This window comes from Falco punctatus, assembly GCF_963210335.1.
Source record: "Falco punctatus genome assembly, chromosome: 2".
In the NCBI taxonomy this organism is placed as follows: domain Eukaryota; kingdom Metazoa; phylum Chordata; class Aves; order Falconiformes; family Falconidae; genus Falco; species Falco punctatus.
Window position 1 is genome coordinate 801,014 of NC_137581.1, and position 16,145 is coordinate 817,158.

The 16,145-nt window shown below is 51.4% G+C and overlaps 2 protein-coding genes across 8 annotated transcripts in view; both read left to right on the forward strand.

The window, feature by feature from the left end:
* The window catches only part of NUP98 (nucleoporin 98 and 96 precursor), a 42,746-nt gene extending 33,068 nt beyond the window's left edge, over window positions 1-9,678 (forward strand). For all 6 annotated transcript variants that reach the window (XM_080374894.1, XM_080374893.1, XM_080374895.1 and 3 more), the window contains 10 exons: window positions 716-945; window positions 1,261-1,530; window positions 2,139-2,296; window positions 2,504-2,647; window positions 4,334-4,476; window positions 5,029-5,250; window positions 6,062-6,303; window positions 6,805-6,959; window positions 7,421-7,532; window positions 8,112-9,678. In XM_080374894.1, coding sequence (XP_080231020.1) covers window positions 716-945; window positions 1,261-1,530; window positions 2,139-2,296; window positions 2,504-2,647; window positions 4,334-4,476; window positions 5,029-5,250; window positions 6,062-6,303; window positions 6,805-6,959; window positions 7,421-7,532; window positions 8,112-8,329 — 1,894 coding nt within the window. In that variant the 3' untranslated portion in view covers window positions 8,330-9,678. The remainder of the gene's footprint in view (window positions 1-715; window positions 946-1,260; window positions 1,531-2,138; window positions 2,297-2,503; window positions 2,648-4,333; window positions 4,477-5,028; window positions 5,251-6,061; window positions 6,304-6,804; window positions 6,960-7,420; window positions 7,533-8,111) is intronic.
* An 85-nt stretch (window positions 9,679-9,763) lies between these two features.
* CHRNA10 (cholinergic receptor nicotinic alpha 10 subunit) lies at window positions 9,764-16,129 on the forward strand. Of its 2 annotated transcripts, XM_080374914.1 has the most exons (5): window positions 11,956-11,998; window positions 12,442-12,468; window positions 12,991-13,145; window positions 13,564-14,096; window positions 14,251-16,129. In XM_080374914.1, the coding sequence occupies exons 2-5, from the start codon at window positions 12,466-12,468 to the stop codon at window positions 14,733-14,735; spliced, it is 1,176 nt and encodes a 391-aa protein (XP_080231040.1). In that variant the 5' UTR covers window positions 11,956-11,998; window positions 12,442-12,465; the 3' UTR covers window positions 14,736-16,129. The 2 variants fall into 2 exon arrangements, with proteins under 2 accessions (XP_080231039.1, XP_080231040.1); XM_080374913.1 differs by having other exon boundaries at window positions 9,764-12,468.
* Window positions 16,130-16,145: the final 16 nt, after the last annotated feature.

The window sequence follows — 16,145 nt, forward strand, 5'->3', positions numbered from 1 at the left end:
AGATCATTGTTAGCCATGGAGATTTCCTTCAGGTTACTACTTCACAAAAATCTGTATGTCAAAAGTTCTGGAATAATGCATAGTAAGAGTAGTTACTTTTTTTGAACAAGTAAATAGCACAGTCATCCAGGTTTAAGTGAGCAAGTTTAAAATTGTCCAGGAGGCTTCTGATCAGCTATTGATTCTCCCTGAGAATCTGACCTACCTAAGAAATCTCTTCTTTAGATTCTGAATTGTCAGGTGCCTTCAGTTCTGCTTGTGTATAAAGCAGTATAGAGGTCTGTCTTGGATTGTGTAACTGTGTACCTAAACTTGGCTGGAATATAGCTAGATGTTCTGCCATGTAAGTCTTCCAAGAACCTTCTTGAGATGTTCTCAAGTGTATCCAACTTGCTGAGAGAATGAGGTGCTCTCACAGAATGTACTGGGGTATGGTAAGGTGTGCTAATTGCCTTTTGAGAGCTTGAAGCACCCAGTTCAGTGAGGTTTATTAGCCAAAGTCTGGTTCTAAGTCCCAGACTGTGTAACCAGGTTTCTCATACCTGGCTGTTGACCTTGGAATCATACATCTTACTGTTACCATGTTAAAGTTAGGACAAGCTGCACAATGCAGCTGCTCCATGATGGGTGCTGTTCACTTGCATGGAGAACAATTCAGAATGTTGCTAGCTGGTTTTATCATTTTTTTTTTTTTTTTTTTTTTTTTTTCTGCCAGACTCTTGGAATCCTCTTTCAAGGTTCATGTGGAGAAGTTGAGCTTAGAACAACAGAAGGTGGACAGAGACAAACAGCTGTATCTCATCCCTCTGGAGATAAAGCTGAAACACAGTACTGTCCACATGGATGAACACTGTCCTCTTCTAGCACCCAACCCAGGAGTTTCTGCTATTCATGACTACGCTCACTGGGTTAGGAAGGCATCCGAGGACACTGCTTTGACAGAAAGTGAGTATAGAATAATTCTTTTCACAGTGGTGGTAGTCAATCTGGAAAGCTGTCCAGTTCAGATTAATTTCAGATTGCAACAGAGCAGTGAAATGTGAATAAAACAGAAAAATGGACTGTACCTCAGCATTCTTCCTAGAAGCATAAACATGGTTCATGGCATTTGAGGAGCTAGCTGACTTACTGCATCAACTTGTAACAGTAAGATATGCTTTAAGATACCCTGCAAGGTTATGCTTATAGTCTTTTATGAGACCTCTAAATACTCTTCTGTATGTTTCCACTCCTGATGACCAAGTAACTCTGTTCTGACAGCTATTGTGAAGCACTGGTGCTTGGCATGGACTTTATGTGAAGCAATCTGGGGGAACCTGAAAGAGTTAGAGGCCAACTTGGAGGAACCCAGTGAGTACATCCTGGCACTGGAGCGCAGAAAAGCCTTCTCTCGCTGGCTGTCGGAGACTGCTGCAGGACGAATTGAGGAGGAAGTCTCTTTGTCCCGACATGGTAATCACATAGAGGCTGTGTTCAGCTGCCTTACTGGGAAGAGAATTGGTGAAGCTTGCAGACTGGCACAGCAGTCAGGTAAGATGTTTAAATCTTTCAGCTTTTTGCAGGGAAGAGGAAGGGAATAAAGAGGATTTAAACTTTGGGGAGCGGCCACTCAGAGAACAGAGTTTTCCCTTGTCAGGCAGTGACTAAGGGGGGGAATTGACGGGTCTACTTGGTGCTTGAGTACATGGTCACATTTACGCTGGCTTACTTGTCAGCTCTCCTACAGTTAGGAAGTGATGCTGTACTGCATTTGGAACTTTTTTTGCATTGTATCTCCTTTTGAATTTTTCTTAATGTTCTTTTTAATTGAGTTTCTGTTAATTGGTTACACTTGTTTAAAAAATGTATATTTTTCAGAGCCTGATGGCTAGTTTCATCTTGGTCTTTTATGTTGGCTTACATCTTAACTTTTCAGTTTGCTTCCTCTGGGGACTCTGTGCTTCCCATTCTTTTGTCTTCTCCCCATGGGCCCCGTTCTAGCAGGTGTTTATGTAGTGGGTTATTTAATAAGAAATTGTGTACAAGGAACCAATTGTGAGGCACTTTGATCAGCCTACAGCTGCACAACTCTGAAACGGCTAGCTGTGGCACTGGTAGGTGGGAGGATTTGTCTGATGTGCTCTTGTCCCCTGTTCCAGGTGACCACAGGCTTGCTCTGCTCCTTTCCCAGCTGGCAGGCAGCCAGCCCATCCGAGACCTCCTCACCATGCAGCTGGTGGACTGGCACAGGCTGCAGGCAGACTGCTTCATCCAGGAAGACAGATTGTGCATCTTTGCCCTGCTTGCAGGGAAGCCTGTAAGTTGTTACTCGGCTGTCTTGTCATTGACTTGACTTCCCCTTCTTGACAGCTGTAGCACTCAACCACAGCACAAGGTGCACAGCAGGAAAGTGGTACAACGTGGTGATGCATGTTTTTTTACTGAGGTAACCTCTTACTGTGGTATGTCTGGAATGTACTGACCATTGTGTGCTAAGTTTGACTGAACTTATTTGTTTCTTTAGGTGTGGCAGTTATCAGAGACAATAAGTATCAATGTGTGTTCACGGCTAGACTGGAAGCGTTGCATGGCTGTCCACCTCTGGTACCTCCTTCCTCCAACAGCTTCTATTTCCAAGGCACTTGCAATGTATGAGTCAGCCTTTCAGGTAGGTCAGTCGTGCCTGGGTGAAAGGAGATCTTACTCAGTACAATTGACTGATGCTCCACTGAGACTTCTGTGAGCAATCAAGAATCACTGTGGAGGTACTGAGTACGGAATTGCATATGGGTTCATTATTTCAGTTGTTACGGCATCAGATTCCTTCCCTAGCTTTAATAATGAGTTTTTGCAGCAGTTCACTTAGATAGGAATGTTCTTTCCCCCACTGGAATGGGAATAAAGCACTGGGTTGATAATTCTAGTCCAGGGGTCCTCAAACTACGGCCCCCCAGCATCCTCAATCCGGCCCCTGGTATTTACAGACCCCCCCCACCCCCGCTGGAGGTTGGGGGGGGGAAACCAAGCAGCTGCAAATGACTTCCTGCCACTTCATCTGCGTGCCGGCCCCCTGTTTAAAAAGTTTGAGGACCCCTGTTCTAGTCACTTCAGAACCTTAAGATCTGCTCTTCAGGATGTTGTGGCAACTTATTTGAAGCATATCTCCCACTGACTGAGTGTTTCCAGGTGTTTGATGGCTAGGCAATTGGGAAGATGGGTAGTGGCCAGCAGCAGGAAGGCCATTTGAGCTAGGTAGCCAGTCGGTTTTCCCGATGTGATGACTGATACTCAGCTACCTCACTTCTAAAAGAGTCTTTGCTGAGCTATAGAGTTTGTTATGCTTGCTATTTCTACAGCAAACTGCCTTACAGACAGTATGTGGGTACATGCATTATGCAAAGCCTTGTTTGTTGCTGTAGAGCTGTCAGCCTCTGTATACAGACAGGCAAAGGGCTCTGTTGAAAAAAGTGTTTAATCATTTAACTAAAGGTACTTCAGCCCTTGATCCGTATGCCTAAGGATAGCCCAAGCACAGCATCAAGTCTAGTAACTTCTAATCTATGCAAGTTTAATGCTGCAAGACTATTTAGTGTTACCTTTGTACGTAGTGTGTCAGTATAAAGTGTTCATCACTTCAAAATACAAAGCTTTAGTTTTATCATGACTTAAAGTTAAGGTAATGCTATTAGGTTAGAATGTGGGGGTGGTCTTGCTGCAGCTTGATGATGTAGAGAAGTAGATACATCTTGTTTTCAGAACTTTGTCTAAGAGGGCTAATAACTGGAAGCCAGCAGTATGTGGAATGCTTTCCCAAATGCATATCTAGCATTCCTACTAGCAGTGAAAATGTTGAGGATTTTGGTGATTCATCCTGGCTAGATGGTACAAAAGAACAGTTTTCTGGCAGCTCAGTACCCTGTACTTGGTGATTCAGGGCGTTTAGTGCTGCTTACTTAACTGTCCAGACTCTGCTTAGCTATAGAGGGAGGGATGCGCTCTTCTGTTTGATTGAGACGTATGTGGTTTTCCAGCTATAAAATCGTTCAGGAATACAGGTTGTGTGTGAGAGCTAACTACCTCCACACAGTGGCTTTTGAGAGCTCAGGGTGAGATCAAATTGAGCCTGCTGAAACATTTTGGGTTTAGGGTGTTGAGGTTTTTTTTTTTTTTTCCTTCTTAGCATCATGCTAGTATATAGTTGCTTAAGTTTTAACCACAGGTGTGGTAGGCTGTGCCTTCTGCTTCAAAGCAGAGCATGCTCATGAGCGTGCTGAGCTGTTTGGAATGCAGAATGCAGCTTTGTTCAGAGTACTGTCTTTTAAACTGACTGTTAAATTTTTTTTTGTTTGTTTAGAAAACGCCAGAGTGTGAGAAATACGCATGCTGTCCTCTGCCTCCTTACCTAGAAGATTCTGGTTGTGTAATTGAAGAAGACGATAATGCGGGAAGACCTCTGAGAGATGTCTGTTTCCATTTGTTAAAGCTCTACAGTGACAGGTAAATGGGTAAATAGTTCAAAAACTATTTAGAAAAATCTTGATCAGACTTCTCGAATTCCCAAACCAGGGGTATGAAAGCAGCTTCAGTGTTTAGTGAACCACTTAGAGCAGTCAAAAGTCTGCCTTGCGTGTACTCCCTTACAGAATGGGGCGACAACACTGCAACTGCTGGTGATGGTATAGATGATGAAACTTCAATTGTGGAGCACACTTGTGTTATTTTCTTATGATTTCTATGCCTGGAGAATGCAGTGAGCATGCTGCACTGTAGTTGCCTTTTTTGAAGGCATCAAGAAATCTGTAGGAGAGACACATACAAAATAAAAGATTGTGATAGTCTGGATGCAGACTCAAAAGAAGAGCAAAAAGATTTCAAGAATTGCTCCTATCTTTTAAAAACAAAATACAAACCCCAAACCCCCACACCAGTGTAAGTCACATACGCAATAATTGGAGGTGGGTGAAGGGAAAGAACTAGGTAGCAATGAGTGTCTGATTTTGTTATGTGGACGCAATTAGCTATTTATATTGCAAATATTTTTCCCTACAGGCACTATGATCTTGACCAGCTGCTTGATCCTAGGAGTATAACATCTGACCCTCTGGACTATCGTCTCAGTTGGCACCTGTGGGAAGTGCTCAGAGCTCTGAGTTACACCCATCTATCCAAGCAGAGTCAAGGAGTGCTGAATGCTAGCTATGCTGCCCAGCTTGAGAGTGAAGGTCTTTGGAAATGGGCTGTTTTTATACTGCTGCATGAGCCTGATAGACAGTGAGTAGAATATTTTTTTCTGCCTTGAAAATAATATTGCCTGTGTTAAAGCCCTGCTCTGTACACTGTAATTATCATGGCTTCTCTTTTGAACTGGAACTGTGCAGCTGGAGATCTTTATGCCACTTGTAAAAATTGTGTGCTGGGATTACAAAGTGGCATGAATAATTCTGCTTAGTTAAATGTCATTAGATGTTAAATAGCATTGTATTGTAATGACTGAAACTCCTGAACCGTGTTACTGAAGCAGATATCATAGTAATTTTGATAACCTAGAGCTGTGTATCTTGCCAGTGGCTCAGCAAGCTTACTACATTCAAGAACTTGTCTTGAAAATATCATTAATGCAAGAATGCTGTAACTGTACCCGCTGGAGCTGAACAGAAGCAAGTGTGTTTGAAAGGAAAGCTTGGGAATTAAAAAACTGTCTTAAATTTGTAAATAACTCGTCTTTTGTGAAACAGCTGTCATTAATGCACTGCATTAGAATTTTTTTCCAGCCAGTAACTTCAAATAGAGCCTGTATATTACTTTTAGGGGCCTGGGTGATACTTAAATGTTCTAAGCTTACAACGTTTAAGATATTACAAAATACTAGCAATGACATTGTTCTTAGCGGTTAACACGCACTGAAGAAATTTTAGAGCTTGCCTTAAACTAAGTCTTGCAAGACCTGACAAGGCTGGCTTTTGCAGTCACCAATAAATACTATGCAGCCTGCTGTTTAGCCTTTGGCTACTTGTATTGGACTGCGTGGTGCAGAATGCAGGATTGCTTGCTTGAGTAATGCCTTGTCCTCTCTTCCCCCCAGCATACGGGAGAAGGCAGTGCGTGAACTCCTAAATCGGCATTGTGTTCTCTCAGAAACACCGGAGTCTTGGGCCGAGGAGACTTTTCTGACACAGAGGCTCTGTGTCCCCCCGGAGTGGATTCATGAGGCAAAGGCAGTTCGAGCAAGGATGGAGGGCGACAAGCATAAAGAAGCCCTCTTTTTGTTCAAGGCTGGGCACTGGAACCAGTGTCACAAGCTGGTTGTCAGGCACTTGGCCTCTGGTGAGTCTGCTCTCCTAATATTTTTGCATTCTGGCTTTTGAACAGCACACAAATGCAGTAGGAACAGAAGTCATTGGGCATTCAATAATTCAGAGGGGTAGGGCTGTGTTTCTAGCAACAGGGTTTGCAGAGAGTGGCTGACTGTTTCAAAATGTGGTACCTGGCATGATGATTCTTCACTGCAAGCATGTGATAAGGGCAGTGCTTCACCTTCTGCACATCCACCTTGCTGTGCCAGAGGTGCCTTGGAACAAAGGCAGTGGTAGCATTCCTGGAGCCCTGATTCTGTGGGTGTCCCTGCTCTAGGAAGTGGAATGGCTGTAGTCTTGCCTTTTGTAGGTCATAAATACAAGTATTGCCAGAAACGCTTGGCTGATACTGTCAAAGAATTACAAAACTGACTGAGAGTGCAGTCTGTCAGTTGCTTTTTCTCTAACAATCAATGTTCCTGACTTGTAAGAAACTTTTTTGTTCTGTTACTGACATGCTTGTTCTCTTTAGATGCTATTATTAATGAAAACTACAAGTACTTAAAAGGATTCTTGGAAGGTCTCGCCCCTCCAGAGCGTAGTGTACTCATCCAGGACTGGGAGGTGGCAGGGCTGGTCTACCTAGATTACATCCGTGTTATTGAGATGCTTGATAGGATTCAACAGGTAACAAACTAAAAAAAAAATTGTATTTTTTTTCCCTACAGCTTGGAAGCACATACAGAGTCTTGCTTTTAGAATAACCTTTTATTCACTGATCAGTGCTAATGTTAGTGTTTCCCTTTTGCAGACACTAACAAACAGAATACGGTACACCCCTGAAGATAGAGAGATTTGGTAGATACTGTCAAAATAAGATGTGGGCTCTTTCCTGTAGATATGCTTTGTGTAGTATGGCAGTGAGATGAGTGGAAGAGAAGGAATAAAACCAGCAGTTAGCTGGCTAGTGGGGAGTCTGCATGTCTGTCCCCCCTAATTCAGTTCCAGACTTCTCATTTCAGGTATTAACTTCAAACAGGTTTTAGTGTAGATTGCCTTCTGTTGGATGAGTTTTGGCTTAGAGTGCTCTTAAGTGGTCTGTGAGCAGTTCTGCTGGAAGGCTTTGGCTGACTCTCACTTGCTTTTAGCTGGATTGTTCCACCTACGAACTGGAGCGGTTACATACCAAAGTGACATCGCTGTGCGACAGGATAGAGCAGTTACAGTGCCGCAGTGCGAAGGACCGCCTGGCTCAGTCAGGTACAGTGACATCAGTATCTAGCAGCCTGCTGGGAAAGCTGGTTTTACATCCTAGACCAGCTAGTTCTGGTTGTCACCTGGGCTGCCAGAATATCTGTCCCTTTGTGTGTGTGGAGAAGGAAGGCTGTGGTCAGTGAGGTGAGTCCTGAGATGCTCCAGAAGTTACTATACATGTGGCTGTTGATCGTAATTTCAGGCAGGCTTTGTTGCCTAGTTGATGTGGCATCCAGTGTCTGGCCTTTTCAGTAAAGCACATTGTCCATATTTAATTTTACAGCTCCAAATACAGCCATGAGCATACTTGCAGAAGGCAGTCCAATCTAAGGAATAAGGTCAAATTTTGGTTACAGTGGTGGAGAAAGTCTGGGTGGAGAGAGGAGATTCACTGCTGGAGCTGAGAAAAGGCCAGGTCACACTGGCACGGTTCCACCAACCCAGCCAGATGTCTTTGCTTCAAAACTTGACGTTGAATTGCTGTTCAGGCCTCACCTCTGCAAGCTGAGCTCTCAGCTCACATGCTAGCTCCTACTCCGCAGTATGGTGCGGACCTTGCAGAAATGTTCCTCTTGCTCTTTCCAGATATGGCCAAGCGCATCGCTAACCTGTTGCGGGTGGTCCTCAGCCTGCAGCATGCCCCAGAGCCCGCCACTGACTCCATGCCTGACCCACAGCGTGTCCCTCTTCGCCTGCTCGCTCCCCACGTTGGACGGCTGCCTATGCCGGAGGACTATGCCTTGGAGGAGCTCCGCAGCCTCACCCAGGCTTACCTAAGGGAGCTGACAGTAGTGCCTCATTGAGGAAGAATCCGTTCCATCCTTTGACAGTTTTTGTTTGTTAACTGTTTATCCTTGTTCTGAGGGCGAACCACCTCTATAGCCACGCAGATTTTTCCAGAGGTGTAAAATAGCTTTAGTTTGTGGGCTGACACAGGGATTTTTGTAACCTGGGGGAGCATTGAGACTGGTGTGACCTTGCTGGCTGGTGCCCTCAACCACACAACATTTTTCTAGAGTCAATAAAACACCTTTTGCCAAACCTGTCTGCAGGTGAGATTGTCCCTGTGGAGTGGGGCATGGTGTGGGCTTTGTCTCTTGTCTGATCCTTTTCACTCCTTTTGTTGCAGTACAGAGGATGGTGAAGCAAATTCTGGGACAGTTTTCCATGGGGCAGATTTCCACTTTGGTGGGACTGCGCTTGGTAAACCAATGAACCTTTGGCATCTGAACTGATGGCGGATAAGCTTTAACTAGGGCTTTGTGTTAAAAGTTTGCTCTGTGATTGGGGGTGGGAGAAGGGACTGAAGTTTGGAAGTTCCTTCCTGCATTCTCTTGCTTGGTTGGAGACCTGCCAACATGTTGTTTAATTTCTCCATCCTCCACCTCCAAAAGTAAAGCAAGCTGCTCTCCTGACTCAGGAGGAAGGGAGGTGGCACCTCTGTGTGTGCCTTATGGTGAGCTCTGCACCATGCAGGCCTCAGAGGGTGGACATCTCCTGGGTCCCGTGCGCGGTAAAACACAGGAGCTTGTCCTCATAGTTGCTGCATTCCATGCTGCTGATGGGAGGGGGCAAATTCTGCACAGAAAGCACAAACTGCCAGAAAGGTCACCTGCCCGAGGAGCAGAGCAGCCTGACTGCTGTGGCACTTCAGCCTGCCTCTGCGCTGTCGGATGGCGGCTGGTGTAGGTATTAGGGGTGTGTGCACTCAGACAGGCAGCCCCTCGACCAGCATGTGCCACCTGGCACACGCGCTCATCTGTTTGCCGTGTTACACAGAGCAACACGTGTTACGGAGCCCCCGTCTAGTCTAAGAACATCCTGCAAGCACAGAGCTAACCGTGGCATTGTGCTCTGGTATGTACAGTCTTGACTTACTGTGTTTGGAAACCGACTATTTTTGGAAGAAGAAAAGAAAAGCTGTCTATTAGTCTGCTCTGATTTCAGGGTTACTGCAGTGGCACCTCCTGCCATGGCTGGCCAGCCGTGGCTCGCAGTGGCTTCCAGCTCACCTGGTGCTGCTTTGTATTGGCTCACTGAAGGTCTTTATGCATGAGGATTATGTAAAGGTTTTTATTAAAAAAATATAAATAAATGATCTAGATTATTTTCCTGTCTTTTTGAGAACAATAAATAAAATGTTTATAGTATTCCCATGGTTTCCTTTGCTTTTTAAGCAAGACTTCAGTTTCATAGGCATGTGTCCCTTGGCTTGTCATACCTGGCTTGGGCTGGCTCAGGTGGTGGCACAGCTTGTGTGACCGGTGCAGGGATGGTGTTGGGAAAGCTGAATTCCCCTGGAACTGAATCTGTTGGATGTGAGGAGCAGCAGGGAAGGTGTTTACAGGTGCATTGGCACCGATGGATAAGGGAAAAGGTGGCTCAGTGTGGAACGAGGACAGGGATGCAGCACAAGGGACGTTGAGAAGGTACTGGGTGTTGTCTTCATCTTTATCTTTGTGGTTAAGACTGGCCTCCAGCAGCCACAGATGTCTGGGAGCAGTGGGAAGGGTCAGAGTAAGGAAGACTTGGCTTGGTGCAGAGGGGTGCGGCTGGGGAGCACTTAGACTGGGCATCCTGCATACCTGGGACCAGGCAGGGTGGCCCCATGAGGGCTGAAGGAGCTGCAAGATCACTTTGATAGTGTTAGAAGGTTGTGGTGATGGAGAAGGTTCATTCAGAGCTGTGGAAGAAAAAGTCACCCCTGTCTTGAGGAGCAGGGTAGGCCAAGTGTGAAAGAAGTTTCTCAAACGGAGCTATGGGGTGGTGAGCCTCACCTGGTGCGGTGACAGAGCATGTCCTGGGAGCCGTGGAGAGGTGAAGTAGAAGGGATCCTGAAGGAGACGGGTGGGGGAACAGCCTTTCTTGGAAGGGGATTTTCTGGAAAGAGGTGAGGGATGGACCAGATTACATCATCATGGCAAAGGGAGGGAAGTGCTTTTCCCATGCAACACAAGGTTTGTTCAGGCTAAAAACTGGCGTGTGCTGGTAAAAGTGTGAAATAAACCCTGAATAAATATCCTTGATTGGGCACAATCCAGACCTCTGCTTCCCAAGGCTGGGTGTTGCTGGGTGCCTGGCAGTCTCTTCTCTTCTGAATGGGGGGCTGGGCGGGACCCACTCCCCAGTGCCAGCTCTCTGGCATGAAAAGCTGTAAAAGCAGTGGTGATTTATGTCTTCTTGCCCATGCAAGGGGACTGTCCTGCTGTGCCAGCATCACCACATGTAAACTTGACACTGGGCTGTGCTGTGCGGAGAGCCAGGTCACTCTGGCTTTGCGTCGTTCCATTAGCATAATTGCATCTCTGCAAGCCCAGCTGCTGCCCGGGGCGGAGGAACAGAGTGCCCAGGACTTCGGCCTGGGGATGAATAATTCACCATCTGGAAACAAAACCTCCAGCCTTAAAACTGATCGGTGCACTGCTTGGCATCTGCTGCCAGGGATCAGCATGGGAAAGGTGCCAGGGAGGTGCTGGGGGAACAGGAGGCAGTGGCCTCCCCCCATGGCTGGAGCTAGGGAGCTGCTCCGGCACCCCTGTGGCAGGGACCTCTCTGCCACTTGCTACTTTGTCTCCTGGGTCATGTCCCTTAACCTCCTGGAATTTTGTTCTCACCAGATGGGAATAATCATCCCCTTCCCTTTCCTTGCTCTTTTACTGGGGAGTGGGATGTCCCTTGCTGTGCATGGTAGTTCCTCCACCCAGGGGTCTGCAGCATCTGCCCTTGGCTCTTCCCAGTGCCCTGGCCTCAGTGGGCTTCAGTGCCCCAGTGTGTCCCGGTCAGCCCCAGGCTTTCCTTTTCCAGCTTGCTCTGGGCCAGGACTGTGGGCAGTGGTGCCCTCTCCCTGCAGCCCCCCGGGCCAGAGGTCCCTCAGGCTGCTGGTTTCCAGTGCATGAAGCTGCCAACCAAGAGTGAAGCTGCTGCCAGCTCTGGGCAGACAGAAGCTCCAGACAACATGGCAAAGAGTCACCTTGTCCATGCCTGCTCCAGCTCACTGCTGCATGGTCCTTGTCACCACGGTCCTGTCCCTGAGCTGCCTGGCGCAGGCAGAGAAGGGGCTGCCCACTGGTGTAGCCAGGAGGGTTTTGTGGCAGTGACGGTTCAGGGTGCCGGTGGGCAAAGCTTTCCCTGGGCTGGGGCAGCTGACAGGCAGCATGTCACTGCCCGGCACCCAGACCCCCTCCCAGACCCCCTGCCACGTCCCAGCTGGGCACCCTCAGGGTCGCTTTCCATTACCCTCTGCCACAGAGCTTGCTGCACTGAGACTGTCGGTCCCAAGGGAGGCTGTGCCCCCCCCGTCCCAGTCCTGACGTCACCCCAGCACTTACAGGCAGCGCGCCCCCGCCCCCCCCCCCCCCCCCCCCCCCGGCCCGTGTCCCCCGGGACCTGCGCAGGGCGGGAGTGCGGCGGGATGGAGCCTGGAGCTCGCCCGCTGCTAGCCCTCTGCCTCGCTGGCTGCCTCCTGGCCCAGGGTAAGCAGCAGAGGGGATGGCAGGGGGTGCTGGCACCCCCACACCCCACCCCCAGCCCTGGGCGTGGGAAGAGGGTCTGCCAGCCCCTGCAAGCAGCAGCAGCGCTGCACATCGGGCATCTCTGGGAGGGGGACAGTGTCGGTAGGATGGAGGGCTCAGGCTGGTGGCGAGGAGGGACAGGGGCCCTGGCATGCTCCCCCCGCCCCCTCCGCTCGGTTGCCAGTGCGTCCCCGTGCCTGGGTCCCGGGCATCCCTCGGGGGGGTCCTGCTGCACCCCTGGGGCTTGCGCCACGGCTCCTCCAGCCGCAGTCTGGGTGCCCGCAGGCTGCCGGGGGGCGCAGGGCAGGTTCGCCTACAAGCTGCTCCACGACCTCTTTGCCAACTACTCCAGCGCCCTGCGCCCCGTGGAGGACACAGACCGGGCGCTCAACGTCACCCTCCAGGTCACGCTCTCCCAGATCATCGACATGGTGAGTGGCCAGGTGTGGCACCAGCCCCGGCAGCCCAGTCCAGCCCAGTCCAGCCCAGCCCAGCCCAGCCCAGCCCAGCCCAGCCCAGCCCGAACGAGGCTGTTGGTTTTTTGGCTCCTGGTTACTGCTTAGCCAAGCTCTGCTCTCCCCCAGCGGGTCCTGCTCGACCCAGAGCCGATGTTCATCCCCTGAAACCAGCCCATACCCCCCAAAACCAGCCCAGCTTCACCCAACAGCTCAGATCACCTGAACACAGCTGACCATGCAACACCAGCATAGACAGACAGACAGAAGACAGACACCCCCCGACAACCCCCCCCCCCAGCCACACCCCCACACCCCCATGAGGTCAGACCACTTGAAACCAGCTCACATCCCTCCATACCCCCAAAACCATCACAACCCCCTCAAAGCCAGCTCAATCCCTTGGGACCCTTACAGAGGCGATCGGGTGGGGGTCCAAGATAGGGGGGCCAGGCAACACCGGGGTCTCTCCCCATGCCCACCCTCTTTCCTTGGCAGGACGAGAGGAACCAGGTCCTCACCTCCTACCTGTGGGTCCGCCAGGCCTGGCTGGATGCCCACCTTACCTGGGACAAGGACACCTATGACGGCATCGACAGCATCCGCATCCCCAGCAGCTATGTCTGGCGGCCAGACATCATCCTTTACAACAAGTGGGTTATGCTCGCCCCCTGCCCGCCCCCCCCCCCCCCCCCCCAAGTGGAGGGGGCTCAGGCTGGGGCTGGGGCAGGCTGCACAGGGTATTGCCTGCCTTGGGGCTGTGTGGCTGCACGTGGGGTGGGAGCAGGGAGGTGGGTGGGTGATGTAGGGATATGGTCATACCAAATGGGTGACTGGGGGGGCAGCAGGTGCAGGGGGGTCTGGCAACAGCCAGGTGTGCCTGGCAGCAGCCTGCTGGTTGGGACGTGTCAGCATGGGGGTGGCCAGGGGCACTGAGCCACCTCTTTGCGGGGCAGGGTGGTACGGAGAGGGGACATGGTATTGGGTGGAGGTGTTTGGCCCTGGCCCTGCAGACCCTCACCCCATATGGGGCTCGGGGCTATCCTGGCCCTATGGACGTCCCTCCCCCAGTGCTGATGACCGCTTTGGTGGCTCAATGGAGACCAATGTGGTCCTGCGCTCTGATGGGCACATCATGTGGGACTCACCCGCCATCACCAAGAGCTCCTGCAAGGTGGATGTCTCCTACTTCCCCTTTGATGGGCAGCGGTGCCGCCTCACCTTTGGCTCCTGGACCTACAATGGGAACCAGATCGACCTCCGCAACCGTCTAGACACCGGGGACCTGACAGACTTTGTGGAGAATGTGGAGTGGGAGGTGCTGGGCATGCCAGCCACAAGGAACGTGATCACCTATGGCTGCTGCTCCGAGCCCTACCCCGATGTCACCTACACATTGCTCCTCCGCCGCCGTGCCTCCTTCTACATCTTCAACCTGCTCCTGCCCTGCATCATGGTCTCCTTTCTGGCACCCCTTGGCTTCTACCTGCCTGCCGACTCAGGGGAGAAGGTCTCGCTGGGGGTGACAGTGCTGCTGGCCCTCACTGTCTTTCAGCTGCTGGTGGCAGAGAGCATGCCACCCTCGGAGAGTGTCCCACTCATCGGTGAGCCTCAGCAGCACCCAGGACCCTCCCATGGGACCAGGGTGTCTGCGCTGGGGTGAATGCACAGCACCCAAACTGGAGTGCTGTGACACAGGGGTGGGGGTGCAGGTCTCTAACCCTTCCGCCACAGCGTCACCGCCCATTGTCCACACAGGGAAGTACTACATTGCCACCATGACCATGATCACGGCCTCCACTGCGCTGACCATCTTCATCATGAACATCCACCACTGTGGCCCAGGGGCCCGATCTGTGCCCCCTTGGGCCAGGTGGCTTATCCTCCACCACATGGCCCGGCTCTGCTGCGTCTATGAGGTGGGCGAGAGCTGCAAGAGCTCCCGGCGGGTCCTGGGTGGGCGGGCAGGCAGTGGGGAAGCTGGGGGTCTGGGAAAGAGCCCTGGGGAGGGGGAGGCAGGTGCCGAGGCAGGGGGCTGCCCCAGGGACTGCTGCCTGTGCCACCATGATGGCCTGCTGAGGAACGTCAGCTACATCGCTGGCTGCTTCCGACGCCACCGAGCCACCCAGCACCTGACCGGCGAGTGGAAGAAGGTGGCCAAGGTGATGGACCGCTTCTTCATGTGGGTCTTCTTCTTCATGGTCTTCCTCATGAGTGTGCTAGTCTTGTGCAAAGCTGCCTGATGGTCTCACAGACCAACTGCCCCCATACACCCCCTGCCCACAATGCCCCCCAAGGACAGAGGTGACCATGGGTGCCCCATGAGGGTGGCTTATCCCAAGCACCCATTGGACCCCCATGGAGCTTCACAGTGGGAGCTCCACCAGCGCTGGAGGAGAGAAGCCCAACAGAGGGACCCTAGCCCAGGCGAGGGCCACCCTGAGCTGCAGGCTTGAGGGGCCCCAGTCCCGTGGACAGCTGTTCCAGGGCATGCACCCATGTGCCCTCACTGCACCCTGCACCCAAGAAATCCCACAAACTGGAAATAAACCATGAAGCATGAATCCTCTCTTTCCTGCCTGGGTTCTAGGGGGGTCCTAGGACCTCACTGCCCTGGGGAGGGGTGCAACACCGGCACTGGCACCAGCTGGCATGGGCTGGGGGTGTGCATGCCATGTGCAACAAAGAGGTGTGAGACCGCCGTGACACCACTCAAATGAGGGTGCGGGGAAGTCGCTGCCCATCTCCTCTCGGTGCTGGCTGAGGCAAGAATGTCACCTCAGAAGGATGGAGGGATCTGACCCTCGGTGCCTTAAATGATAAACGTGTAGTGTTCCCTGTGGGAAGGAGTGTGGGGCCTGGCAGGAGCTCTGCCTGGGGAGGGAGGCATTGACTCAGTGTTGAGGCAGAGACAGAACTAGACTGCTGAGGCTGGAGAAAGCTCTGGGCACCATCTGATCGAACCCCACGCTGAGCTGGTGGCCCAGGACCATGTCCAGATGGTTCTGAGCATCTAAAAGGATGGACACTCCACCAACTCCCTGGGCAACATCTGCCAGGGCTTGGGACCCTCACAGAGAAAAGTCTTTCCAAATGGTCAGAGGGAACCTCCTGTGTTCCAGCAAGTGACCATGGCCTCGGGTCCTGCACTGGGTATAAATGGGAAGAGCCTGGCTCCATCCTCTTAGCACCTGCCTGCGGGTATTAATGTACATGGGTGAGATCCCCCTGAGCTCTCTCTTCTCCAGGCTGAACAGCCCCAGGTCTCTCCGTGGAGGAGCCCCTCCCTTGACCTGCTGCCCGTGCTCCTCCTCATGCAGCCCTGGACACCCTTGACCACCCTTGGCCATGGTCAACTAGGTGCCCACCAGGCCCCTCTCTGCCAAGCTGCTTTCCAGCCGGGCGTCCGCAGCCTGTGCTGGTGCCGGGGCTTGTTCCTCCCCAGGGGCAGGACTCGGCACTTGTTGCACCCGATGAGGTTCCTGGCATCCCCTTTCTCCAGCCCAGCCTGGTCCTCCGAAGGCAGCGCAACCACTGGGGTGCCAGACACGACCACCCCCCATTTTGTGGGTGCCAGCAGTGCCCAGTGCCAGCCCGTCCCCACTGGGGTTGGGCACCAAGGGTGTCACACTCCCACCTGTGGAGATAGATGG